Source organism: Trypanosoma brucei, chromosome 8 (assembly GCF_000210295.1).
Source record: "Trypanosoma brucei gambiense DAL972 chromosome 8, complete sequence".
Taxonomy (NCBI): domain Eukaryota; phylum Euglenozoa; class Kinetoplastea; order Trypanosomatida; family Trypanosomatidae; genus Trypanosoma; species Trypanosoma brucei.
In genome coordinates this window covers 1,413,781-1,430,239 of record NC_026741.1, presented here as the reverse complement: position 1 = coordinate 1,430,239, position 16,459 = coordinate 1,413,781, and the positions used below count along the sequence as shown (strand labels likewise).

At 48.9% G+C, this 16,459-nt stretch overlaps 9 protein-coding genes across 9 annotated transcripts; 1 reads left to right on the top strand and 8 right to left on the bottom strand.

The window, feature by feature from the left end:
• Positions 1 to 111: 111 nt before the first annotated feature.
• Positions 112 to 426, top strand: TbgDal_VIII5550 (hypothetical protein, unlikely; the record flags this gene model as incomplete). The annotated part of the gene is made up of 1 exon (XM_011777591.1): positions 112 to 426. One exon carries the CDS (start codon positions 112 to 114, stop codon positions 424 to 426), a length of 315 nt encoding a protein of 104 aa, XP_011775893.1.
• A 659-nt stretch (positions 427 to 1,085) lies between these two features.
• Positions 1,086 to 3,035, bottom strand: TbgDal_VIII5540 (hypothetical protein, conserved; the record flags this gene model as incomplete). Its single annotated transcript, XM_011777590.1, has 1 exon — positions 1,086 to 3,035. The coding sequence occupies one exon, from the start codon at positions 3,033 to 3,035 to the stop codon at positions 1,086 to 1,088; it is 1,950 nt and encodes a 649-aa protein (XP_011775892.1).
• A 634-nt stretch (positions 3,036 to 3,669) lies between these two features.
• Positions 3,670 to 5,463, bottom strand: TbgDal_VIII5530 (hypothetical protein, conserved; the record flags this gene model as incomplete). The annotated part of the gene is made up of 1 exon (XM_011777589.1): positions 3,670 to 5,463. The coding sequence occupies one exon, from the start codon at positions 5,461 to 5,463 to the stop codon at positions 3,670 to 3,672; it is 1,794 nt and encodes a 597-aa protein (XP_011775891.1).
• Positions 5,464 to 6,415: 952 nt separating this feature from the next.
• TbgDal_VIII5520 (hypothetical protein, conserved) lies at positions 6,416 to 6,895 on the bottom strand (the record flags this gene model as incomplete). The annotated part of the gene is made up of 1 exon (XM_011777588.1): positions 6,416 to 6,895. One exon carries the CDS (start codon positions 6,893 to 6,895, stop codon positions 6,416 to 6,418), a length of 480 nt encoding a protein of 159 aa, XP_011775890.1.
• Positions 6,896 to 7,554: 659 nt separating this feature from the next.
• Positions 7,555 to 8,373, bottom strand: TbgDal_VIII5510 (hypothetical protein, conserved; the record flags this gene model as incomplete). The annotated part of the gene is made up of 1 exon (XM_011777587.1): positions 7,555 to 8,373. One exon carries the CDS (start codon positions 8,371 to 8,373, stop codon positions 7,555 to 7,557), a length of 819 nt encoding a protein of 272 aa, XP_011775889.1.
• Positions 8,374 to 8,771: 398 nt separating this feature from the next.
• TbgDal_VIII5500 (Mov34/MPN/PAD-1 metallopeptidase, putative) lies at positions 8,772 to 9,959 on the bottom strand (the record flags this gene model as incomplete). The annotated part of the gene is made up of 1 exon (XM_011777586.1): positions 8,772 to 9,959. One exon carries the CDS (start codon positions 9,957 to 9,959, stop codon positions 8,772 to 8,774), a length of 1,188 nt encoding a protein of 395 aa, XP_011775888.1.
• A 391-nt stretch (positions 9,960 to 10,350) lies between these two features.
• TbgDal_VIII5490 (hypothetical protein, conserved) lies at positions 10,351 to 10,905 on the bottom strand (the record flags this gene model as incomplete). The annotated part of the gene is made up of 1 exon (XM_011777585.1): positions 10,351 to 10,905. The coding sequence occupies one exon, from the start codon at positions 10,903 to 10,905 to the stop codon at positions 10,351 to 10,353; it is 555 nt and encodes a 184-aa protein (XP_011775887.1).
• A 1,381-nt stretch (positions 10,906 to 12,286) lies between these two features.
• TbgDal_VIII5480 (apurinic/apyrimidinic endonuclease, putative) lies at positions 12,287 to 13,477 on the bottom strand (the record flags this gene model as incomplete). Its single annotated transcript, XM_011777584.1, has 1 exon — positions 12,287 to 13,477. The coding sequence occupies one exon, from the start codon at positions 13,475 to 13,477 to the stop codon at positions 12,287 to 12,289; it is 1,191 nt and encodes a 396-aa protein (XP_011775886.1).
• Positions 13,478 to 14,654: 1,177 nt separating this feature from the next.
• On the bottom strand, positions 14,655 to 16,394 carry TbgDal_VIII5470 (protein kinase, putative; the record flags this gene model as incomplete). Its single annotated transcript, XM_011777583.1, has 1 exon — positions 14,655 to 16,394. The coding sequence occupies one exon, from the start codon at positions 16,392 to 16,394 to the stop codon at positions 14,655 to 14,657; it is 1,740 nt and encodes a 579-aa protein (XP_011775885.1).
• Between the last annotated feature and the right edge of the window lie 65 nt (positions 16,395 to 16,459).

Below are 16,459 nucleotides of genomic sequence, written 5' to 3'. Positions count from 1 at the left end.
TTACGGAAGCAGCGGGGGCAACGTCCACTTCCCCTCTACACACCGCCTTTGTCGTTCCTTTTCCACCACCTAGGTGACTCAGCGGCGGCACAGATGTAATTGGAAGTGTGTATGGAAGTAAATGACCGCGTGCTTGCACTCTCTGTGTTGCCGAATCGTGGCTCTACACTAAACTGCAGCACCTGTAAGGGCCCTTTCCCCTTCGTTTTGCAACAAGCGCTAATGGTGCTTCCAGAGGATTGCACGAACCCTTTCCTTTTGCTCCCCTCGATCCCTTCTACGGACTCTTCAAAGATATATATATATATATATATATATATATGCACTTCCCCCCTCCACTCGCCTCACACTACCTACTCACTAGACCAAAGCTCCGTCTCCTTCCCAACGCCCACTTCAACACTCTACGCCACCTCCCTGACGTAACACCCACCAGTGTACCTCCAGTGCTTCCCCTTCCTCTTCCCTTTATCTTTCTCTCCTTCCGTGATTATAGTAATTACAACGTGGCGAAAAGGCGCTTATGTGAGGGTCGACCACACTAGTGGGAGAGATTGAGGGGGAAGTATCACACTGCACCGCGATACGTTGAACGGATCCTGGGAATTTACGCGTCTGGTCTTCACGTGAATATTCCCCTCCTCTCGCTTTTTATTTGTCTGTGTCCTTCACTCTGCTGTTTCGTCCTCTTCCCTCCTTCCTTACCTCCCCCACTTTATCCCTGCCTATTAGTCGATTTTTTTTTTTTGCTCACAACGTTTACTGGTTGTTTGACTAACCACTAATCCCTGACGTCGTACACACAACAACGAAAACGAACGTTATCGAAAGGTAAGAGAATTTGGGGGAAAAGCAACACTTGACCTTAACTGCAAAGTAAACGATGGCGAAACACCAGTCGCGACTCCCACTGCCGTCTCTGTCATTGACAGCGGGATAAGCGACATTAGCGGCAACCACTGCAACAAACAGCATGGTGTAGAAACGACTAAACAAATTGAAAGAAAACGAAACGATACAAAACTCTTTTTCTTTACATATAGTTAGCACATAAGTATTCCTGTATATCTTAATTTGCAGGTAAGTCATCTAACTATATAAATTGACAACCCGTACCACCCCGTCAGCGTCACAATGCAGCACACGTACTGGAAGAAAAGCATCTTCGCCCAAACGTGCGGCATATATCGCTCCGCGACAAAAAGAATGTTGCAGTTTATTGCCGACGGAGAGGCAAGCTGCCCCAGTAAAACAAGGAGTAAGACGTTTTGTGAGCTGCCACCGCCGAGCATAGAGGGTGAAATGTACAATACTGCCAGCACAAGTCCGTACCCAACAGCAGGCATCACGATTAAACGAAGGACAATGACGCCGAACATAAAATTTTTGTTTATACCGTTCAATGAAAACATATCGTAAAGCGTGGTTAAAAACCCCTTTCGAGGATCAGTGGCTGGAGTAGAGGTGGCAAAAGGCGCAAAATCAGCCCTACCACCCGCAGCGGAACCGGTACCTGGTTGGGGCAGATGGGCCGGTGTGAAGGAAGCGTGAATGTCAAACGTAATATCTTGGCGTTCCCTGTAGTAGGTCTCCGCAAAGGAACGGTTGACTGTAATGTCATCCAACGGAAAATCAGTGTTCTGCTCGGCGTCCCGCATCCGCACCGGCTTCGGGGCTGGCACCGTTGCTTTGGGGTTCATAAAATTTGCTGCCAATAAGAACAGGGAACACGGAATCGAACCCTTTGCCAGGGCGCTCAAAATATCCATAACTGGAGACAAATTTCCCCCAACAAACAAACCCTTTAACGGCGAAATAATGCCAACAAAAACGCCTAGAATTACGGAGGTAAAGGAAGGTGTTCTTAGCAGCTGAGCAACCGTCCTTTTGAGCCATGCCATACTACTGCCAAGGCAACTGACACCAGCGTTTGCTTCTGCTTCCTCGCGAGCGAATTGGCTGCGAGAAATGACACGTATTTGACCCGTTTCCACTAAGTCACACCCGAATATTTGGCAAGTGCTTGGTGTCGTGGTAAGAAGGACAATTGGGCCCCTTGCAGCATCATGTGACTGATTTACTTCACCTATTGAGTAACGCGCAGCACCACGATCACTAGTAGAGCTTTCTGGCGCCACGCCTGACCTGTGAACGGGTCCTCCCGCCCTAGCCTCCCCACTCGGCCCGTCGACATTTGCTGGTGGGTCGCTGAGCATAGGAAACGTAGGTGAAGCTAAGCGGGAAGTAGTGCAGGACACTTCCGTCTGTGTGGTCGCCTCATGACAGTTCTGCAGTCTACGTTGTTGTTCCATAAGCTCACGAATTATGCGACGCTTGTCTGTCGTCTTCTTTGCTCTCCTGACAAGCACCGGCCCCACCCCCCATACGACACAAATGGTAACTATGCTGTACATGAATATATACGCCGTTCCAGCTTCCAAATCAATCCACGGTAGCGTCTCGGCGAGCGCCTGCAGAAGAGACAGTGGAATAGTCACGGCATTCTGCACACAAAGTGCTAGCGTCATAGCACAACAGTAAAATGGTTCATTTTCGTACTCTTCCTCCGGAGGCTCCAAGCGCTCAAGGACATCCCGCGGTTCAATAGGCAGCTCTTCCCTCTCTCCGTTGACAACAATATTGAGGATGTGCGTCGACTTCCCCGAAACCCCGTCATCGCTCTCTCGCCTTCCACGCCGACGCAAAAGTTTAAAATGTACCGAACGCTGTAAATCGCGTGGAATGCCGGTATTTTTCACCCTGAAGAGAAAGAACGAGGCAAGTTGCGCGATAAGCACGCCAAGAACCACGATAAGAGCGGCGAAAAGGATCAAAACGGAGCATTTCTTCAGAAGTTCGACACTAAGGGGGGTTGCGATGTTGTAAAAGGTGAGTGATGGGATCAGCAAATGGGATACAAAAACGCTCATATCCTTTGCAGTTTCGACTAAATTCGGAATAAACGTACTAACACCGGTGCAGAGGCATATAGCGAAGACAACCTGAGTGACAGCAGGCACCGCGTCGGCGATCATCTTCGGTTGTCAGTGCCGGTCCTTGAGTCACCTACGTTAAAATATGTGCAGTGCTCCCTTCTGCTTGTATTAAGCGTATTTTTCAAATTCGTTCTCCGCTGTTTTGTTTTACCTTTGTTACTTATTCTTTTCCTTCTGCCTTTGTTTTTTTGTCTAAAATCCCCGTGTCCCCGTTGCTTTTCTCCACCGAGTGAGGAATAATTAGGGCACTCGTGCCCCTCAAAGTTCTAGTCCCAGATTTCGGGCTGCCGTTTTCGACACAACGTGGCCCTCAATGCAAAACTAGGTAACACCAACAAACATAGAATCCAAACACCGTAAATGTTAAGGTTGACGAAAAAGAAGTGATGACAGAGTGCCAAAGGGATCGATAAAGAACGTGCACAGGCAGGGTACAAAATCATTGCCCCATTTACTACGACCGTGACGACGGCGGCTCAGCGAGACTCATCGATGTCGTCCGCACTCGGCGCACATTCACCGTCACGGGAAAAAAAAAATCGTGCGACGTTAAAGAGACCTTTTCTCCGTACAAAAACAAAACACCATTCCCCATGTGTTATCACTGTTTTTCCACGAGCGACAAAGCGATCCAAAATAAGCAATGCATACCTGATGGGTAACAACAAGCTGGTCACTTTTCCATCCACTTCAAATCAGTGCGCTGCGTCGGTGTCAGCCAGGAACCGCCCAAACGCCGAAGCCACTCAGTCCACGAACCTCCATTTGACGCTCCGCCAAAAACAAAATTACCTTCCCCGATGCTTCGAAGTTGTGGGTGTCCACTAGGAAGATACGCATCCATCTGGTACGTCTTACCGGGGTGCAGCACACGGAAGTTATCGCGTGACACCTCCGCGGAGAGATCGAAAGGAATCCGCTTCACACCGTAATGCGATATCTTCGTGCGCAGGAGGTCTTTAAACTCATCAACGCCACCCACACTACCAAAATTCGCTCGACCACGTTCCGCATCATCTTGAAATGTAATCAGCATTGTGTGCGGTGACGTCACGCAATGCACGAGGAGCACAGTGCGTCCGGCGAAAGCGAGACGCCAGTTTTGTATCATGTGATAAAGAAACGCCGCATCACGGTTTGGGAGGGCGGCGACAACGCACCCAGCAGGCGAGAGACTGTTACGCACGCTATTGATGAACTCGAGTCGTCCGTATTGCGTGCTTAGTCGCCCTGCGCCATCAAGGGTGTCAATCATAATGAGATCGTACCTCTTCCCAGAAGAGACATCTACGAGGGCATTGCGTCGAAGAAAGTCTACCGGATCCGCAATAAACAGGCGCAGATTACTCGACTCCTGTAGGCCCATGAAGCGGCGACAAACGCGTACGAGCGCGCCGTCGCGCTCCACCACGTCGATTTGAAAGTTGGGAAAGGCGTTGCTTAGCCACCGCGGTGCCTCCCCGCTGTGCAAACCGCACACCAATGTGGAGACCGGAGTCTCCTTTACTGTGGTGAACCGGATGGGAAACGATGTTCGTGCAATATCCCGCAAGATATGCACAGGTCCAAGTGCAAGCATCATCTTGCGAGCGTATTCACTCTCAAGGTGACCGGCGTAAGGCACACAGTTGTTTTGTGCAGTAACAAACTTGCATTTTACCATGCCATGTATAACGGACAAACCATGTCCGGGCATGCGAGACAAATAAGATGAGTCCTCCCCTTTTTCAACAACCTCCTCTGTCTTGTTGTCGACCTGAGAGGTACTTCCATCACGCTCGCTGTAAATGTAATGTACGCTTCGAAACACTACGTCATCTCCATACTGCGGATCGTATTCCTGCAGTTCCATGCAAGCTACATTGGCTTGCGTTCCGCCACTGCTCTCCGTCCTACTATCTTGTAATTCACTCGGTTCACTATGCAGAAGCCTGGGCCGCCTCAATGCCTCTTCCATATCCTCGGACATTGCCTCTCCAAGACTACGAGGGGAGGTGTTGTCGGTGCCACTGTTTGTTCTGAAACCCCAAAAAACATTATGTGCATCACTAAGCGGTACCCGCGACCGCGGCTGCCGTAAAACGGCATTTATCTGCCTCTCTGGTTCTACGCGGCGCTTGAAGAACTTCCATCCGGCGAGTGCGAGGACAGTTCCAGTGGAAAAAACAACGTAAGGTGAGGAAAAGCCCCTATCAACTTCACGAAAGAAGAAGGCAGTAAACTTGTTAATGTACTGTTTTTGAGGCCTCTGTCCTGGGGAGGTTGCAAAAGCCATGTAATGCCGAAAAGAAAAAATAATATATATAGGTATATAATTGTTTTCGATTCGACACTTTTCTGCGCGCTTCACCTCTACCCGATGTTTATTCACCCCTTTCCACCGTACTTCTGATTCCTTTGGTAAGTGAATGGCCACAACATTACAGTGATAAGCAAGGAGGGCAAACGCAGAAATTAAGTGGCGCATGCATCGCAGCGGGCAAGTAGGTCAAAATTGGAAAATTTGACGGAACTTCAAAACATAATGTGTGTATCGCACCGTACGCCTTCGTTTACGGGTGTGTGCACGAGGATATTGTACATGAACATTAAGCAAACATTTGAGCGGCAGTCTCAGTAAAGACACACACAGAAAGCACGACTACCCCCGCACAACAACAAAAAAAAAACTTGCGCGATGGCGATGGTTGCAGAGAAAACAATACTAATATACAAGGCGAAAACTCAGACGAAGGCAATGCCATTCAACAAAACGTGAGAATAACTGAGTCCCGGGGACCATCAAAAGCTACAAACACGCTGTGGGTTGCGAACACCGGTCCCACACAGGCACCGACGCACACACAAAAATAGGGAACTTCGTGTTAACTTGCCCAATAGGGGAAAAGAACTTCCTCTTGCTTTAGGCTAAGTAGTCCGGACCGTGAATTCTCTCTTTCGTGCATAACAAAAGTGTAGCCAGTAAAAAAAAAAAATAGATATGTTTTTTTTTTAAAAAAAAAAAACGTCAAAAAGTAAATTGTACCAAAAGGACATCACGAATGTGTACCGCAGCTTTGGTAAAACACGCAGCCAATTAGTGGCTGAAGTTCTATCCTTCTCTGGAAATACACTTTCCATTCCAGAGGTAAGGGTAGTGTTAACGACAGAATATCACCAGTTCGTGGGCTAATTCATTTTTTTTCTCTCGCAACCTCCACCACCGAGCATTGGGCCAATTGCTGGTGGCCCATCTCACGCAAGTACAGTATGATCCTTCTTAATAACCGAAGGAGGCGCCAACAGCGTTTCACAGCCTTTACCACGTATTCAAAACGCGCGCACGCGCCCTCCCGTTTCCATCATTGATGTAGTTTATGTGCTTCCGGAAGCCGTCCATTAACACACCGTGAAGTTACAGTACGGAAGCCCTGACGATGCTACATTGCATTGTTGTAGTGAACAACACTCGTACTATTATGCAATCCCACATCTTGCGTGATGTTGGCAGAATTCCCCTGGGCAGCACTGGGTGCTGCATTAGGCGGGGTAACAGTAGTTGCCGACGTCACTATTCCAGAGGTAATACTGCCGTACCTCGACATCACACCTTTCTTTCCACGCAGAGCCTTTACAGTATGTTTGCTGAAGGCGTGTACCAGGCAGTCCGTGGTTAATTGACCACTGCTATATAACTCTACCCACCTTGATCTGTATTCATCAAGCAATAGTAACAACTCAAGCATGTAAGGGGTCTCTTGACTCAGTTCCTCTTTTTGTTCCTTCTCGGCAGCGGTCGTGAAGTAACGTTCGATAGCACACGCCAGGTCATATAACGTCGGCTTCGAGGGGAACAAAAGTCTAATATTTTGTGTATTCCCACTTAAATCCTTCCCTGTGACTCTCACAAAGAAGACCATTCACCAACGAACGTGGTGAACGGCCCCTCTCAACACTGCTAGTAGTACTATATTCTCAACAAAGAAGAAGGGTAAAGAATAAAAATGACTTAGAGAAATGAATAATTCCGCTCTTCTCTTCACGAGTATCAGCGAGGTCCATGGAGAGAAAAAGCGATAGGCAGTAATATGAAACGTACGTGTGGAGGCTTCTTTAAACACACTTGGACGTCAACTCTTCCACTTCATAGCCTCTTCTTTCCCTCACCTGTATCCGTCTACAGGTGCTGCAGTCCCGTCGCGTACACCCAAAGTGGGCGCAAGTGTAACACATTTACTTATTCACGACGCCACATTTGTACAACCAGAAGGTTGCATGACCGTAAATGAACAAAAAAGTATGCTGTTGACAATGACGCGTGAAGCGAAAAGTAAAGAATGACAAATAAATATATAAAACAAAAAAATCGAGCATTGGGGGGAACCACTGTGGCAATTGTACTTCAACTGGAGAGATGAGAAAATTGGTACAAAGACGCAAAAGAAAGACGATACACCAACCAGAGGAAAAGGAGAAACAATGCACATCATGGAAGAACCAGTCGGCAGCACACCGCGGGCCAACACGCAAAAACACGGTAACAAGGAGAGGGTGAGAAAAGTAACACGTAACACTGTGCTCAAAGCTGCTCGTCAGCGTCAAAGGGCATGAAACTTTCTTCACACCCGCATGAATATTTTTGGTTGGGGTTCCTAAATGTGAACTTCTCCTCCACGTTCCGCACAACATAGTCCATCTCGGTCCCGATAACATAGAAAAGCGCATTGCTATCCACAACAACCTTGATGCCATTTTGCACGACCACCACATCACCGCCTGGCGCCATACCGCCCACGGCACTCATAAAACTCACCTCGGAGGATCCCCCCTCGTCTTTATTTTTATTTTGGCTGTTACAATTCACGGGTGCGCCAGTTTCCTCACCTTTGCTTGGATAGCTATAGTTAACTGTATAACTGTAACCACTACAACCACGGCGACGAACGCTAACGCGAATACCATCCGGGATGGGTCCCTCCCCCTTGTTGTTTTGTTGATACTGCGACAGTAAATATCTGACGCGGCGAATCGCCTGTGGGGTAAGTGTGAAAGCGGCTTTGTGCCTCATCATGAGTTGCCGTCGCTGCAGGGGTGAGAGGGGCCTACTTGGAGCTGCTTTGCCATCTTCAGCACAGGATGAACGTGAGCCTGCGAGATTCTGCTGGCATTGATCGGTACCACCGCTTGGCGCACCAACAACCGATGAGCCTTTGCGGTTGGGATCACCAACACCTTTTCCTTTATGTGTAGACTTGTACGGCATCACGGGACTATTAGCGACCCCATTCGCTGTCATCTCTGCTATTGCCGATGTACTCGCGTGTGCGCAGCCGCTGCGGTAAATCGATTGCCTGGAGGGCAGCCCCAGGCATCTTATCCATACGAAGAAGCGCATCATTTATTCCTTAATATGCACGTCGACACCCCTCGAAGGATCGTTCTGCGCCCTCACTACCACCCTTTCTCGAATGGTGCGTACACGACACCCGACTTGCTCGGCAACCAAAACCAATCAATGCGGTCACTCCTTTTTTCTTGTTTAACCGCGCCGACACAAAGTTTCTTTGGTTTGACGTAGATGTTTGGGAGAAAGTAAATGAAAGATGCAAAGATAGAAACAGCGACAGCGACTATAATGTGGGTGGATCAAAACTGAGATGGTAATGGGGAAGAAACTTTTTTCATCTTCGATACAGGAATGAAAACGTATCGTGATGCAACATAATAATAATAATAATAACACCACAGCAGTAATAAAACGTAACTACTGGACTAAACCGCCTTATTGAGTTGCCTTCAAAGTGGATCGACACCGTATTGGGGCGCAAAAAGCGTCCTTTTCGTCCCTTGCACAACGTCCCCTAATTTTGCCTCCAATGCCAATGTTTCTGCCAGTCGACACAACTGCTCCACATCCGTAACTGAGGCATCAGTCACTGCAGTGGCACCACGGCGGCCACCTTCCCGGTTATTCTGCTGCCGATGCAACTCACGTGTCCTGCTTCCGGTGCCATCCTTCCTTTCTTGACTCGGAGAAACGCCCTCCAGCAAGGCGGTTATTTGCTGAATTTGCTGAACTGCATCGTGTCGCTTTCCTAAGGAGGGACTTCCACGTAGGGGCGCTGCCCAGTCGCGCGACAACATATGCTCCAAAAGTTTTTCGTCGTTCGTGCTGCGCACAAGTGTGATGGGAAGTTCGTAATAACAGTGTCCATGTGCTCCATATTCCCTTACAAGCGGATCGTGGAATCCACATTGTCTGGGTGCGGCCCCAATGCCGGTTGAATCCGCTGAGGTTGACTCCGTGCCGTCCCCGACAGCTCCCTCCGGAAAAGTGCGGAATGCACGCATGTCCACCCTTCCTGTAGAAATCGTTCGCACGGGGTCGACAACAATGGCCAACCAAGGGTCCTGTGCTGCTTGCCCTACCCTCTGCGTCGCGACATCGGTGCCGGAAAGGAAACACGTATAACCGGGGTGACTGTGGTACCACCCAACACAACACTCCGCTTCTTCAATTTCCTCGTCTACTTCCTTTTCCTCCTCCGCGTTCCACCCACACTTTACACCGAAACCCGTACGCTGGTGGTACTGAAGATATTCCAACATATACATCTGCGAGGCCTCGTTCATTGAGCACTCCACCTCTGACGCATCGACAGGAAGGGCGAAGGTGGAGGTCACGATTAACTCATTTTCCTGGAAATGGCCAAGGAGTAGTCCCATCACCTCAAACCAATTCTCACGCCGCTGGGTATCCGTCGTAGTTTGTGGTGACGAGAGAATTGCCTGGCCATCGGAGAGGACCACATTTGGCCTCCCTCGATCGGAGTGGCTCAGCATTTGCAACACGGCAAGCACTGACACTCGCACACTGCGGAAGTACCGCGGTGCCGACTTCCATGGTTGTGCCTTGTGCAAATTCTCCATTAGCACAGCATCAGGACGTAAGAAATCATCATCGGTTACCACATCATCTATCATCACACGGTCTCTATACGTAAAAGGACTCGCACTCCTAGTCGGTCTTTGCGATCCGGTATCGTTCGAATCAAGCGCACCAAATGTTTAACTTTTCGCTGGTATATGTGCACTTTCTTTTTTTACCCGTCAAGGTGCTTGTACTTCTGATGCACGGCGGACAAGCGGGTGGGGCGGCCAAAAATACGAAGATGTTGATCAAATGAGGAAGAGCAAAGACCATAAATAAAGTCGATGGCAATAACAATGCAAAAGTTCAACCTGAGGTTTATGTTCTTCTCGAGGTATGAGGCATTAGATGCTTTCACTGCTTCTCCCTTGCCAGCAATATGCGCAATAGATATTGCTAGTTACACGCAGTAGAAGTTTTTTTCCTTTAGTTCGTTGTCGTTCATCATTCGGTGGTAGACCGCAAAAGCGACACTTGTTGCTTTGATAGAATCGTCTGTTGTGTACCGCAGAGTGTCACGGCACAAATCCCACCATCATCCGCACCTTTACCAAACATGCTCTTCACCTCCAACTCGTTAACCAGGTCCCCAGACGTCAGCCAAACGGGTGAGCGCAGTCGGACGGAAAAAGTGTCAGTTGTGGAGACGGAGTGGGAGGCGGCACCTGCCCTCTCTCCCTTCGGTTCCTCTTCCCTCGGTCTCTTTTTCCCATTCCCAGAGTTTACGCCAATAACCACGTCGAAGGTGTGGCTGAAGATGGTAAAACTGGAGGAGTCGGAATGTCCTTCGCCTCCGTTGCTATGGGCAATGACCGACACAGTCGCAGTGGTTGGGGTTGCACCAACAGCAGTAGTCGCGTTGGAAGGCAACTGTCGCGTGAACACGAGCGTTTTCACAGCGGCGAGAAAACGCGGGAGCCGACCGTCATCTCCCGAGTTCAGTCGGAGGCGCTCACCACTGCGCAATGTCACGAAAAAGGGCGTAGTAATATGCGGCATGCCCCTCCCTTTTCACCACATATGTTTTGGTTTCGTTCACAACATCCGCCACAGCAAAAAGAAAAAAGAAAGAGAAGACGCTAGTTTCTATACAACCAAGAAAATGTATATGCAGGGCGCCAGGTAAGTCGGCATGCGCCACCAGAAAGAACCCCGAAACGGGTGGAAAAAGTGTGCCCCAAGTTCAAAAATTAATGAAAAAAAAAACATTTTTAAAAAAATTGCACCGGACATGAATAGGAATGTCACTGTCTTCGTGAGGCATAATAATCGGCGGAAGATGAAGAGGCGCTGGTGTTAGCCGGCAGTAGCACAGGCCTAAAAAAAATAATAATGATAATAATAATAATGAGGAATCGAATTTGAAGAAAAAATGTTACTAGTCGTCACCAGTAACTACCACCCAAACAAACAAAAGAGGCTGCACACCGGATGCATACGCACGGCGCGTGGCAGCCTTAACCGCCATCTACCTCTTTCTCTTTGGAGCCTCTGCCACGTAATGTGTTCGCTCACACGCCTCAAAGCGTATGCAGCAACCGATATGTAGTCACTGCAGACCGCAACAACAAAGCGGAGTACAACCACGGTTATAAAATGAAATGTCGTGTAGTAACATAATCGCGCGCACTTTCCCCTAACAACATATCAGCACCACGAGCACATACCATCAACACAAACAGCATTTGACACTCCTTCGTTGACGAACATTTCCACGGTAATCGGGGCCGGAGGAACGAATGAGTCAGAGATACATGGGGACAACCGTTCCCACAACAATACGTAACCTGCCTTTCCTCCCTAGACGACCTTATAACCGTCGATGTGGGGCTACAACAATAATGGTCCCCCTTGCAGGCCTTGGTTCAGACGTGGGCTCCACAATCACACTGTGAGATTGACCTGAAGATAAGTTCTCCCGGACATCATGCATGAATAGTGGATTATTCGCGGTGAATGTGTGTCTGTGCTTTTGTTTACGTTTGTATGTGAATGGAGGGAAACTGGTGAAAGACGCAAATGCTGACACTGGCACCCACCCAGGCGCGATCACATGTGAAACCACAACGACCTCTTTCCTCCTTTGTGGGTACAGCCGCCACGTAGACGTCTGCAAAAACGTATCGGAAAAACAACTAATAAAACAAACGAGATGCTCCACAAAGAATTTTGCCACAGCCGCTATAGCCACCTTTCCCCTCGGCATCTTCCTCACGTAAGATCATTGTCACCCCATAACCTCACGCATGCGTAAGGAAAGTATCAATAAATTTATAACTCCTCTCACTTTCACGTTGTGCCACACCACAGCCGGGTGTGCACACCTTTCCTCAAAATTTTCACCTTGCTTAACCCGCAGCTGCGCCCATCGGCACTGCAATTACTTACGGAGCCACATCTGCACAGGGCAGTGATCACTGCCCATTATCATGGGCATAGTGAAACAATCCACAACACGGCCCGCAAGTGCAGCAGATACAACAAAATAGTCCAATCGCCAGCCCAGACCACGGGCCCGGCCGTTGATTCGCGCAGACCAGAAGGTGTAAACGGGTGCCGCACGCGGATACAACTCCCGGAATGTGTCCACCGCGTTGACGGCTCTTAACGTTTCACGGAACGAAGTGCGCTCTTCTGGAGTAAAACCACTGCACTTCTGCATGGCGGCGAAAGTTCCTGCGAAATATCGGTCATAATCGCGCTCCGCTACATTAAGGTCTCCAGCCCATATGACACCCGTAGGTGGCTGAGCATCCTTGACATTGTTGCAGGTGCCGTTAGCTTTCATAGCGGCTGCGTCCAGTTTGCACAAATAGTTCCGCATCTTAACATCAAACGTTTTGTGACGGTACGGAAGGCGAGCGAGGTCCATACCACTATTGGGTACGTATGTGTTGACAAGGGCCAACCTAAAGGTGTTTTCGCACCCCTGATCGCCGCCAAAATATGTTGTAAGGACACGGCCCTCATCATCCCCATTCTCTTGTTTGTCATCGTCAACCCCATTGGGGCCACCAAACCCCTTAACAAATACCGCGTTCCACTTTTCCGCCACTTCCTTCTTAATGTAAGTACGTGTACCAGAGTATCCTTTCTTTGCATGACAAGGGTGGTCCACAAAGTCATACCCCTGCACCACGCCAAGAGCTTCATTACCCTTGTCCCCCACATTCAGTTTCGTTTCTTGCAAGCAGAGTGCATCTGGGTGTTCCTCCTCCAACAACTTCTTAATCGCCTCACTATCTTTCTTCAAGAGTCCACGCAATCCGGCAACATTCCAGGTGATAAACTTCAGCATCTCCCGAGGCTTAAAGTCCTTCGCCTCTGTCTTACGCTTAAAAGGTTCCACTTGACTCCAAATGCTCTTCTCTGTCTTTTTCAGATCGTCCCCCCGCACTGGCGAAGCCGAACCCGATCCAACTGGAAGTGACACGGAGCGGACAGGTGACTGGGCTTTGCTTCGGTCCGTCTCCTTCGTTTCCTTTGAAGGAAGTGTAGCAGATGGTGAACGACTGCGGGACCGCTTCATCCTCGTATTGAGTGGTAGCTTGGATAGTTTTTTCGGTGGCATCACTCTATGTTTGCACTGCTTTGGATTCTACAGAGGCAAGGAACATTGGAATGAAAGCGATATAGACAAACACAGGCAAGGAAAAAAAAAATATGGAAGCCAAACAAAAACACCGTCTTTAAGGAAGATTTTTAAAAGTTCCGGGGGAAAACGCACAAATAACTCCCCTCTCCTCCTGGTGCAAGCACAGTGGCCGCCACGCATCAAAAGGTACCGCCGTTCTCCGTTAACCTGCATGGAAATGGTTAGACCTCGCCACCGGATGAAACAACGCTGGGATATCATACCTACTTTGTAACGCGGTACGATAAACTCAAAGAGAAACACTAAAACAAAAGAGCGGGATATATATCTTCAAACGCCCTATTCAACAACCTTCTTCCACACTCTATCCCTCTGCAATGGGAGAATAAAACATTATTATTTTTTTTTTTTTAGAACCGACTGTTCACTCCCTGTCCCATCATCTGAGCAGCAGGTGTGGTTCTTGCGGCAAAGCAAAGAGATCATGATTTTCATCACTTACTCAGGAACGTGTAACTGTAAATTATGTGAAACAACAATGGTGGTACATCTACGCAAAGAATGGAACAAATAATTTTTTTTTGCCTCATAATGCAAACCTTGTTAACGCTAAAAAGGACACGAGGAAGAGAAAGAGAAGGGAGGAAAACAGCTGGTACGAGTGGAACCAACATTCGATCACGTCACACCTGCTCGCTCGCGACGAAATCACACACAAGGGAGTCCGCGTAATTGTATATGTATAAGTGCAGAAGGAGAGGAGGGGACACACGGAATCAACAACATTTAATCGCAAGACAACAAAACTATATGCAAAAATAAAGCACACTGAGTGACAACAAGACAACGGCGAGCGCTCCGTTACGCTAGAGTACTTTACATACATGGCAGTGAGAAACAGTTGCAGCACCTTTCACTGGAACCGCTGCGCATCCACCACCTCGAGAAACTGATCTCTATGGGGATGTAGAGAAAAGACATACGTATTGTCCTCACTTTCCTAAAATAAAAATCAAAACCTCTCTCCACACAGACGCGCATGTCGCCCCAAACATCGTTTGCGGTTCCAGCAACTATAATTAGCAATCACCCCCTTCAATCCCTCATGCCGCTCTTTTTCGTTTTTTTCGTTTTTAACGGACATACGGTGCACCTATGTATGATGATTCTGGATGACTTTAGCCAGTTCTTCCACCGCCCCCCGTGCTCGAGGCCGCTTTCCTGGGTGATACGAAAGCAGACGAGTCGTAAGATCGACAAACGCATCAGAGTAGCCCCGCCTTCGAACATTCTTCCGAACGCATTCCGTTAGCGTCACATATCCAGTGGTCACTTTTTGGTTTATACGACTCTCGTGTATCGTAGAATTGTCCAAAATATCGAAAATTTCTGCTGTAGCATGACCATCAGTTGTACTTGCTTCATGCGAATCACTCCCAACATCATAAGCCCTCCACACCGTAGCATTCATCAACTCACTGACGCCCGTATTGGGATCGGTAATCATTGGATAGTCCGGTAGTACGGCAAGAACGTACATGAGAAGCCCCACACCCCAGAGGTCCGAGGCGGACATCAACTGCCGCTTGTGTCGAACCTCTGGGGCCATCCACGCGATGGTCCCCATTCCTGCACGGATAGACTTCTCGTACGCATTAAGTTCCCTGTAGCTGTCGAAGTCGGTTAACACAGCTTCTCTTCCTTCGTCGGATAGCAGGATGTTCTCCGCTTTCAGATCACCATGAACAACAGGAGGTTGGTGCTCGTGTAAAAAGACAAGGGCTTTCAATATCTGCAAAATAAGAGAGCAAATGTAGAGCTCTTCAAAGCGGTCCACATTCAACTCACGGATGGCTGTTGCCAGATCCCCTCCTGCATAGTACGGCATGACAATTTCTGCTGTTGTGCCACCAGGCAAAAGTCGCACAGCCAAGTATTCGACAAGGTGAGTGTCCAGCCGCTCGTGTTGGAGCAGCATGTAACGCACAGCACGATGGTACACACTTGTTGCAGCCTCCATTGAGCTAAATTGCATAACCTTTACAACATAACGTGCCTCCTCCTTGGAATCGCGCACTCTACAAAGGACCACATCCCCCTGTCCCCCACTGCCCACTACACCCATTCGTTGCAAATGCTGAAGTAGGTGAGTGTCACCACACGCTGTACCCCAGGTCTCATCGTCAACAAACGCTCCCGTTTCTTTTCCAAGCCCCAACTGATGAATACCAACATGCGGAATAACCTCTGTGCGAGGCACGACGTGCGCGCAGTGCCTACAACGCACAGCAGGTACGCACATAGCCACAGAAATAGCGGAAAGGGGAAGGCAGCTCGCAAATAAATCACCGCGCTTGTGCCAGATAAGTCCCGTGTCGTCATCAGTATACCCAAGCACCGTTCCATACACGCCCCATTCGCTGCACTCCGCAACGTCTCGTGGCTGATAGGGCACCTCGCCCTTGTTGAGATTCGACGGCCACAGCACAACACAGAGGTATCGGGACCGCTTCTCTGCCTTGACGGAAACTGGGTGCTCTTTCTCCTCAAAATGCACAAGCCGACGGCCAGTTGAAGCGTTCGGCGGCTCCGCAGCAGGAAGGGGGAGGCCTATGCACTTTGCCGAACAGCTGCTGGTCATACCAACCTTCCCAGCATTGTGTACGCGTCGGGTCCCCACATCGCCTTCCCTAGTGTGGGTTTCTCCGGCATTACAGCGGTCATTTCTACTTCGAACTGTATCCCCACTCAGTTTCGTCGACACCGCCGCACCATCAGTGTAAAACTGCTTCATCATCGCGTAGAGCTTCGAGACAAAATCCTTTGCACCATATTTCCGAGGAACCGCCGCCGTGCTGCACACGGACAGCGTCGGAGAAGCTCCATGAGCCATGATCTGCTTCCCTCAACCAACCAAAAATAGTCGAAAACTAAATAAAGAAGTATTCAGAACGTAGG